This window comes from Drosophila yakuba, chromosome 2L (genome assembly GCF_016746365.2).
Source record: "Drosophila yakuba strain Tai18E2 chromosome 2L, Prin_Dyak_Tai18E2_2.1, whole genome shotgun sequence".
NCBI classification, from domain to species: Eukaryota; Metazoa; Arthropoda; class Insecta; order Diptera; family Drosophilidae; genus Drosophila; species Drosophila yakuba.
Genome location: NC_052527.2, coordinates 19,911,519 through 19,921,369, shown reverse-complemented (window position 1 = coordinate 19,921,369; position 9,851 = coordinate 19,911,519). Strand labels below are relative to the sequence as shown.

The 9,851-nt window shown below is 39.4% G+C and overlaps 2 protein-coding genes across 2 annotated transcripts; both read right to left on the bottom strand.

Annotated features, from left to right (window-relative positions):
- Nucleotides 1-6,439: 6,439 nt before the first annotated feature.
- On the bottom strand, nt 6,440-7,435 carry LOC6528992 (seminal metalloprotease 1). Its single transcript, XM_002089988.4, has one exon. It carries the CDS (start codon nt 7,396-7,398, stop codon nt 6,613-6,615), a length of 786 nt encoding a protein of 261 aa, XP_002090024.1. The 5' UTR covers nt 7,399-7,435; the 3' UTR covers nt 6,440-6,612.
- A 1,181-nt stretch (nt 7,436-8,616) lies between these two features.
- LOC6528991 (seminal metalloprotease 1) lies at nt 8,617-9,498 on the bottom strand. The gene is made up of 2 exons (XM_002089987.3): nt 9,259-9,498; nt 8,617-9,205 (listed from the first exon to the last, which is right to left on the bottom strand). Exons 1-2 carry the CDS (start codon nt 9,458-9,460, stop codon nt 8,652-8,654), a joined length of 756 nt encoding a protein of 251 aa, XP_002090023.1. The 5' UTR covers nt 9,461-9,498; the 3' UTR covers nt 8,617-8,651.
- Nucleotides 9,499-9,851: the final 353 nt, after the last annotated feature.

Genomic DNA, 9,851 nt, shown 5'->3' with positions numbered 1-9,851 from the left:
GGTTTTGTTTAAAATTTCAACCACACCACACAGGCTTATAAAATATGGCAGTCAACAGCTCTATGTGTGTCCATGCTTATCCCTTACATCTTGAGCTTGTCTTTGCCATTTTGCCTGTTGGCCAGGATGTGGAGTTGTCGTTGCTGCTGCCGTTGTCACTTGGAGCTTTAGATGCATTTGCCAGAGCTAGGCTAATAATTTATAACTAGTTTATATTTTGGCAATTATTTCCTGCGTGAGCACATTCACAAGACGCATCTGGATGGGGTGGGGGGTCACAAAGACGAGGAAGAACATTTTGCGTATGGCCATTATAAGCCTAATATGCTATATAAACCACAAGTCAGAGCACGCAAATCAAAGCAGCGAACAAGGAGCCCAGGCGACGCGATAAGAGAAGTTAATTCACGGATAACAATAAGCATGCTCTTGGGGAAACCAGCACCAACAACTTGTACATGCATTACAACAACTCATGAATATAAATTGCCGCCTCACTTTCTGGCCGAAAGCAGCCGCCAACTGCTCGCCGAGATTGTTCACAAAAGTTGAAGTCGCCGCGGGTGGTTGGCAATTATAACGCACAGAAAAATGTGTGTGTATGTACAAAAAAGCAGACGGAGCAGGTGAATCGGGATTTAAGGACCCCAGAAATGCCAGCATTTATTAATGTTGCTCAAGGCTACAGCAAGATCCCAGGGGCTCTCATATATCAAATAAGCCGAATGGAAATTCACTTCCTTGAACTCGAGTTTACCTGTTTAGTCGTTACATATAAATCAAATAAATGCCAACTTCAAGAGATTAGTCAAGTCACTAACATTTTAGAACACCGTATGTTTAATAATGAGAGTTTTTAAATATATTATTTTACATCGACTGCTTTATAATTAAAGTTTTAAAATATAAAATATAATGAAATCTAGTAGAAACAAATATTTAAGAAGTCATGTGCTTTTATGGATCACTTTACGAAATGTATTTGCCCAAAAGAGAGTACAAAACCATAGGTTCGCTTAAACAGTCTCAGTAAATCCCCTAAACGGCGCCCGGCCAATCTACCGGTCAAGTCCCCTCCCCATGGGTGGCTGTTAATAAAGCTAGGGGGGGTACGGAACGCCCCACCTCAACTTAGCCCACTGAAAAATGTCACTTGAAGCAGGCAGCCTTAACTTTTCGTAGGCTATTGCGCATACGCCCCGTGCAGCAACATGTAATTTAAATGCAATTAAAATAATAATTTATCTTGCTCGCGCGGCTTGTCAACCTGAGCGATGTTGAATGTGGGAGGATCACACACGGTCTACTCTCCTAAGCCTTCCCCGTGGAGAGGTATAAATAAATAGCAACCCGAGACAGTGATAAATGAGAAGAACTGACAACACAAATAAAGGTACAAAAAAGGTGCTACTCGAATTTTTAAGTGAGTTGTAAAGGGAGCACAGCAACCACATCATTTGTTTTGGATGTACATAGCCGTTGACTATGAAGGGATCATTAGGTTAAAAACAATTACTCAACAATGTGTTTTTTAACATTTCCTTACTTCTACAACTGATTCTTATTAAATTCATTTTATTACTTTCCAACAGAAAAACATCCATGAATTAATTAGTATAGACATAGTATAACACAAACATATTAATACGTCAACCATAAATGCTTTAATTAAATTATAAAAATATGTGCTGCCCAATAAATCAAAGGCGACTTTGAGCCCAAAAATATTCTCGTGCAGTCTCGCTCGTACCGTAATCAGAAAACAATAAACAAATAAAATTACAATTAATTGGATTTTTACTACCCTTTTTGTTATTGTCGCCTCTCCTGCGGGGCTGGAGCATTTAAATTTTCATAATAAAATGTTATTTATTGCATTTGCATAAACCGTGTGCGTGCGTGTGCGTGCAATTGAATCAACACCGAGCAGCAAAGTAGCCAAAGAACAAAAAGTTGAGAAAATAAAGAACAGCGGCGACAACACGGCCGCTCGGCCAACACCGGCAACAAAGCCGAAATCCTGACAATAAAATGGCCAACAAACCGTTGGCAATAGCCAGCGGCTGCCACAATAAAAATCCCTTTTTGATTTATTCGTGGGCTGTCATATGGCCGAAGATCGAGTGGCATGAATGCGAATTAATCGCTTAATTGCTTTGCCAGCGGGACTAAGGGAATTTAAAACACGGGGAGTTGATCAAGTAAATTAAGTGCGTGCCCAGATTAAGATATTCATATAGAAGGTGTGAAAACCACGGTCCGACCGTTGTGTACTTTAATCCTGCACAATCCAGGGAAGGCGTTATGACGGTTCTTCCAATATAATTTTTTTAATTAGGCAGTCGACCCACTACCTCCGGCAGTGCTGTCAGTATAAACAATTTATTAAATTATTTAATTATTGAAGATGACTCCTTCTGTTTATATTTGCTATTTAAATATAATTAAAAGAACTGAAAAATTTTAACAATGTTTAATGCTACGTAACAAATCCAAACTCAATAAAAATGTCACACGATGTGGCTGTTATTATTAATTTCTGCTATTTTAACAAATAAGGCAGGCGTCATTAACGCGTTGACTACATATCAATTAATTAATGCTGTACAGAGGAATGTCAAAATTAATGTCTGTTCACAAAATGTAAATATAATTTATTAAGTAAGTAAATGTACGTATGTATGGACTTTGTGACAACAGTAATGACATATTTTTGTACAAAATAGAGATATACACAATAGTTACTCCTATTTTATTATACTTTCTTGATAAACTCTATGTGAGCAACACTATTTGTAGCAGGTTTTGCCCTGTAATGGCTAAGCAAGGGCCATCTGGTACCCATCCCAGTACCTCTACACCAGTGACATGGTTGTGCGTGGTTGCGTGGTATACACTCTTCGCGGATGCCACCTCCAAACCCCACTTGAAGCCCAGCCCCCTGATGGTGCATATGAAAAACCTTGTGGCTGATGGGAGGCAGCTGGATGCAGTGCATCATGTGCATCATGTCATCGTACGGCCGACGCAAATGCAATTTAAAGCAAACAATTTTTTGAAATGACCTACATCCTGGACAGGCCACGGCACACGCACACAGATAGCAGGAAATGGGACCAGCTTTCACTGCACCGCACACAACATCATTAAAAATTAATTCACGCTCGATGTCCTGTGCTTGCTAAAAAATAAGGGACGAGTGATGCGAAGTGCAGTCCAACAGTTTCTGTACAGAGCAAAAGATATATTGTATTTTAATTTTACAAGTATTTGCTACACATTAATAAACAAATTTTGTATTTGTTTATTTAATATAATAAGTATTCTTAATATTCATACAAATATCAAATTAGTGCCTATATAATATGCGTTGATTCACAGAAAGTAAAATTCGATTAATATGCCTATCTGAGTTGTTTACTAAGGTGGTATTATCATAATGCAGAACATCAAATATTTTGAATATTTTACAGTGTATAAAGAGGAGCTAAACAACATCAGCAAATGAGTGCACACGTTTTGTGGTCGCCGTGCACTTTATAATGTTGCCCTGGCCCAGGAACAGGATCCTGCAGGACCAGGTCCTGGCCCATTTCGTTTGGGGCGCCGCCTGATGACTTAATGAGCATAATAAGCTCAACGCCGAAATTACCTCTTTAAATGAACATGATGCCGCCCGTCTGCCGCCCAAACAGTCTAGTTTTAGCTGTGCGGAAAACAATCTAACACCCACACACACAAAGGAACTGCCCCGCAGGACGAAACGGACACACAGGTGGGTAGTGTGCCAAATGGGGATTAAAAGTGGCATAGACAAGCGGTTACATATTTAAATTAAGTTTTTAATGTTCACACAGAAGGCGGCCATGCCCAAATACCAATTTTAAATGTATACAACTGTGGGTGGGTTCGCAAAATTGAGTGTTTGTGTTTGTGTGTGGTAAGAGCGTAGTAGTGGGTGTGTTTTAGGGGATGCCGACGAAATGCATGAACCAATTAATTAATTCACTATTTTATAGAGTTACAGTAGTTAACTGAAATCATATATCTGATAAAGGTCTTGAAATGGGTAATGACGCTGTTAATGGCATTGATACGCAATAATAGTTACTTTTAACCCCATTTATAATTTGGTCTAAGAGGAGTACGATTTGAATTTTTAATTTTAATAATTGCAACCAAAATTTGCTCTTTTTGCTAAATTGCAAGTATCACAAGCTTATAGCCAATCAAGAAACTACTGGCAGGAACACTTACAAGCCTGTGAAGAGAAAGTTCTATTTGAAAGGCTTAATATATAAATATAATACTTATAAAACTCAATTGCAAGTAAAAATCGCTTAAGCCTTGACCCAACAATCTCCGCCGAATTTATAGCAAGGGAAATTGCGTATGCACTACGTCAACCACACAAACATCGCACCACCATAATCAAATTAAAGCATAATTTTTTACGATGTCATAGTCATAAATATGAACGATGAAAAAATGTGCCCAAAACATCGTAAAAAAAGGACCCCAAGAGAGCAGGATGCAGGTCCTTGCAAGTGATTTCACATTTCAGCTAAGCGGCTTGGCGGGAAAAATAAAATTAAATGTATAAATCATTTCAGCGATGATTTAAAATTAAATACGCATTCGTCAGCAATAAATCGCTGGGGCCAAAGGACACGGTTCCTGCTGCTCAGTGGTTGTACTTGAAGCCAGGATCTCTCGGTTTCGAACTCAGTCACATATGCGCTTTTGCGCCTTTGGGGAAATTGCAACCATTCGTTTCATATTTCATGTGGCTTCGGTATTTCGGTTTTTGGTTTCCGCTTCTGTTTGTGAGAGCGCAGTTTCCTCCATGACTTATTATTGGCAAACCGGTATCCAGCCGAATCGCTATTGCTTGCAGCTGATTTGCATACTATATGTATTCGAAACTGAAACTGCTGCCTCATTTAAAGGTCGCGGCTAAAATTGCTCACTTTCGGGCTAAGCGCAATTAGTTGTGTCTTAGTAGCCACACTAATATAGCATACTTAACGGAGGTCATGTTCATCCAATTAAAGTAACTTGTGAAATTTTTGATGGGAAATGAGTCACCCTTTTGTTTGGTATATCCCCTAATCGGTGGTTTATGATCTTTTAATAACCTGTATAAACTCCTTACAAGAGTTTTCTTTATTTATTGCTTAGAACCGTTGAAATTTTTGTTATAATTCCATATTTGCACTTACCGCACATTAAACTTCCAATTCGAGCTGACCCATGTTGTGGCTAGCACACTTCTTCATATATTTCCATAGACCTGCATTTAAGTTAATTGTAATAGACCTCTAAAATTTATTGTTTATTGTAATTACACCATGTAAATATTTTCGTGATTCCTACTACTGATTGCGGTATCAAAGGCAACGAAACCTAATTAGTTGTTTACTCATCCTCAAGATAAGAACAGTTAAATAGACAACTTCCTGTAAAGATTTACAATACATTTCATTGTACTTTTTTGTCGTCCACAATTTAGATAGAACGCCCGTTTCCATAACTATTCAAAAACACGTGTATCACATTTTTAAAGAAAATCGATGGCCTTAAAATAATCTCAATGACTTTTAATCGCCAATTAATACTAATTACATTCGCCTTTATGGTCAATCTTTGATAATGGGAATTAGCTCACCATTCATTTTGGCACTACGAGTATTAAAAAAGCGAAGTGGATTAACAAGTAGCTCTTAAAACTTCAATGATATGTATTAAAAAATAGCACAGAGTTGTAGAAGCAAGTAATATTCAATAAAAAAAAGCCTCATGGATATTTTTCCATTTTGTAGTGAAATCAATTTTGTTAACGGTTATAATTTAATAGCAAAAATAAAGCTTTGTTCCTTAAAAAGTCAATGGAATTTTGTTTTGGGCACCATGTGTCAAAAACTGCATCGATCACCATCTTGTGAAATCTAATTTTGTGAAAAGGCAAAAGCCTTTAAAAATTTGTCGCTGCTCTTGGTGTATGGTAATTTTCCCAAACATTCTCGCACCCCGTCTTGATGTCCTTTTTTAATTTCGGATGAAACAATGCGCATGGGAAGATATTGCAGGATGTTCGGGATGAGGAGAACAGGAGGAAGAGGGCAAACCGTGTCGTTGAACGAACGAGAATCGAATTTATGGTCTAACAAGCGCTGTCAAAATGCGAGAATTGAGTGCCTGTGCCGAGGTCCTGTAGCTCCGAGGACGTGTCCTCCATTCCCTGGGCCCAGATGCTTGCTAGACATTTGCATCTCGCATATAAATCGCATTAGCAGCACGCAATTACTAGACCTCGACACATGGGCACACGAAATGCGGTTCGGGCTTGTATTTTCGAGCATTAAAACCTGGAACAATGATAGTTTCTGCGTCCGCCTGAATTTTGTACTTTGTCGATAAGAAATTATCAGAGACAATGTCATTAAGAAGGGGTATTGCTTTAATTTACGGTTCTTTATAAATAGTTCAGTCCGCGGCAATGACAGCGTAGATCAATAAAACCGATCTAATCGCTTCAGCCAGTGGCTGATACAGGTATAAGTATATGTACATATCACAATTGACTAGGTAAATAGTCTACCTGATGTATGATCACAGCAAAATAGGGCACTTGTACATAATATTGATCTTGTCGATATCCTTGGAGCTTAGACCCACTCGCTGTCCAATTACGGCGTTGGAATCCCGGGGAACTATGGTATCCTCGCCGTTGATCGAGAAGGCTCCTGGGCGATAATGCAAACAGCTGTCGTAGTCGTAGCCAACTTCGAAATCGGTCACGACTGTGTCGGCATACTTGTTGAAATTAAACTCCTTGCCAGGCACTATGTTCTCGTAGATCACGTCTATAAACTCATCTCGAATGGCCGAGCTCTGTTGGTGATAGAATCCCAAGGCATGCATAAACTCATGCAGGATCGTTCCGGGCCGGAAACAGCCTTCGCCGAGCGGGTAAATTTCCAGATTCATTTCCTGTGGGGCGCCTTGGTAGCCAACGGCTGTATAGCATCCTCCAGAGTTGGCCGTAACCGTCAAGTAGGCCTTATCCTCGGCGGTGGCTTCCCTAAACCTCAAACAAGTATGCAGCTCCAAGGTATCGATGCCAGTTTGGATGGCCTTCTTGTGCGCCGTGTCAAAGTCATCCGATATCCTGTAGACCACAACATTTCCAGGCCATCTTTTCTCCGTGTTGATAAGGCCATTTCGAGTCTTGGGACCATTCTGCTCAAGATTTCTCTGCTGCTCCGCCGTCAGCTTCATATCCCCCTCGACAAAGCCACCTGCCTCCTCCGGATCGTATACACCTGCTGGCAGGGGTTTGCCAGAGTTAAGCACTACTTGCAGCAACAGCATGTATATTATTCCAGGCCTCGACATCTCGCCAGTTAGGTTCCTCGAACTAGACTAATAAAGTGACAAGGGAGAATGGTTACCTATATATAAAGCACGGAGGAAGGCTAGCCATACAAAGCAGATTAGATACAGTCAGGCAAAAACCTTTTTCGCAAATTGATAATGACAATCGGAGTGTCCAATTTGACCAAGGTTTATGGTATATCACCTTCTTGGACGGCGCCCAAGTGAAAACCTTCCATTAGTCATGTAAGTTTACGATAAATATCTCTAACATACGTCACGGGTTGTCTTTGGATTGCCGCAATTCACAATGATAGATAGCGAATTATATGTAGAATTCGAAATTCAAGTGGAGTAGTGATTGGATTCTGAAGTGCCCAACAAAATACCAAAAACAATTATAAGTAATTTAAACCACTGCTACCCCAGTATGAGTAATTCCCCCAAAATCGTCATTTGATTACTGATTATTGCCCAACAACGCCGACACGCGTAATCGTTGTGCCAAATACAAGAGCTTGGCTGCCTAAAGGTGTTAAAACATAAAATCTTATCGCAGTACAACGTTCTCTTCGATTCTCCACACTTGGGACTACGTGATAAGTCTATAATAAACAGTACAATCAATGGGGCTCTATTGCATGTTCAACAGGAAAGAGACTGGCATTCCAATGCACTTTAAAAACAAGAGAGAACGCTATAGTCGAGTTCTCCAACTATCTGATACCCGTTACTCAGCTGGTGGAATTGCAAAGGAGAAATTTCCACACTGACAGATTTTGGCGATTTGTGGGCGTTAGAGTGGGCGTGGCAAAAAGATTTTTGGCAAATCTAGAGAAATTTACGAGACAAACAAAATTGTGAAAAAATATCAATAGAAATTTACAAAACTTTTGCAAAAATAAAAAAAAAATTAAAACATTTTTAAAGAGTGTGGGCGTGTCAGCTTTGGGCGGTTTGTGGGCGTTATAATGGGCGTGGCAACATAAATCGACAAACTTGCGCTGCGTCTATGTCTCTGGAGTCTGTATGCTTAATCTCAACTTACTAGCTTTTTCAGTTCCTGAGATGTCGACGTTCATACGGACAGACGGACATTGCCAGATCGACCGGCTATTGATCCTGATCAAGAATATATATACTTTATATTGTCAACGAATCTAGTATACCCTTTTACTCTACGAGTAACGGGTATAATTAAACAAAATTTACCTCAATATTAATTAAAAAACCCTTACATTAAAAATTGTAAGATAAATTCAAATATATTTTGCCTAAACATAACCAGGGCATCTATACATTTTATTCAGCTTGCGAATATCCTTTTCGCTTATATACAGTCGCTGACCCATATTTGCAGCCCCATCCTTTAGGGGCACAATGGTGGGTTCGCCATTCTTGGAAAAAGCCTTAGGCACATAGTGCATAACACTTTCATAATCGTAGCCTTCGTCGAAGTCGTGCCACCCAGTAGAATTGTCGTTGTTTACGAAATTGATATTGTACTGCGGATCTATATTTTTCCACTGGATGCTGACGTACTTGTCCCGATTTTGGGCCACATGCTGATGCTCAAAGCCCAGGACGTGAAGGAGCTCGTGGATTATGGAACCGATGCGAAAGCAGCCCTCGCCAAGGGGGAAAATTTGAAGATTTACCACGTGTTGCTTATTTCTGTAGCCCAAGTAAACTGAATTGCAGCCCTTGCCTTTGGACGTAATGACAAGCGCCTTGGTCAATTCTGTTTCAGTAGCTGGCTTAAAAATAACACATGACTTTGCCTCTATGATGGAAATGGCTCTAAGAATTTCCCGATGATGACTGCCGGCTTCAATATTCTTGTCAGGATAGGTCAGATCTTATTTGATGTACTTAACATACCAAATGCATTTTTATCAATTATATATTGCACAGTTTGATTAGGCCAGTGATAAATCTTATTGACCATTCCGTTTCGAGTCCGAATTGGATGAGCTTTGATGTCCCCCTGATAAAATCCTTCCAGCAGTTCCGGATCATTAAAAAGTTCACTCAAAACAGTAGATGCGAACAAAAAAATAACAGCCAATGTTCGCGAAAACATGATGAAGATAGAAAACAAACTAAACGCTTCATTAACCCATGCCAGTGTGCTATATACCATGACTGGTCCAGTGGATGTATCTCAATTTAATTCGACATGCCTATAGAGAACAAGTGCAATTACAGTAGTTTTTAACTAAATGTTTATAGTAGATAACGTTCATAAAATACCAGGCTAGGCTTCTTACTATTACGGTAAAGTTATATGATCATACTCTACATAACTAATGTACATATATAAACAGCTCCAATTCAATAATTGCGCATATTCTAACATACAGTAGCATATAGAAAGAGAGTAGCACACAAACAGTCGCATATAAATTATTCGTTTGAATTCATAAGTGATTTTGCTGAAGATCACATTACCCGTTACTCAGCTAGTGAAAGTG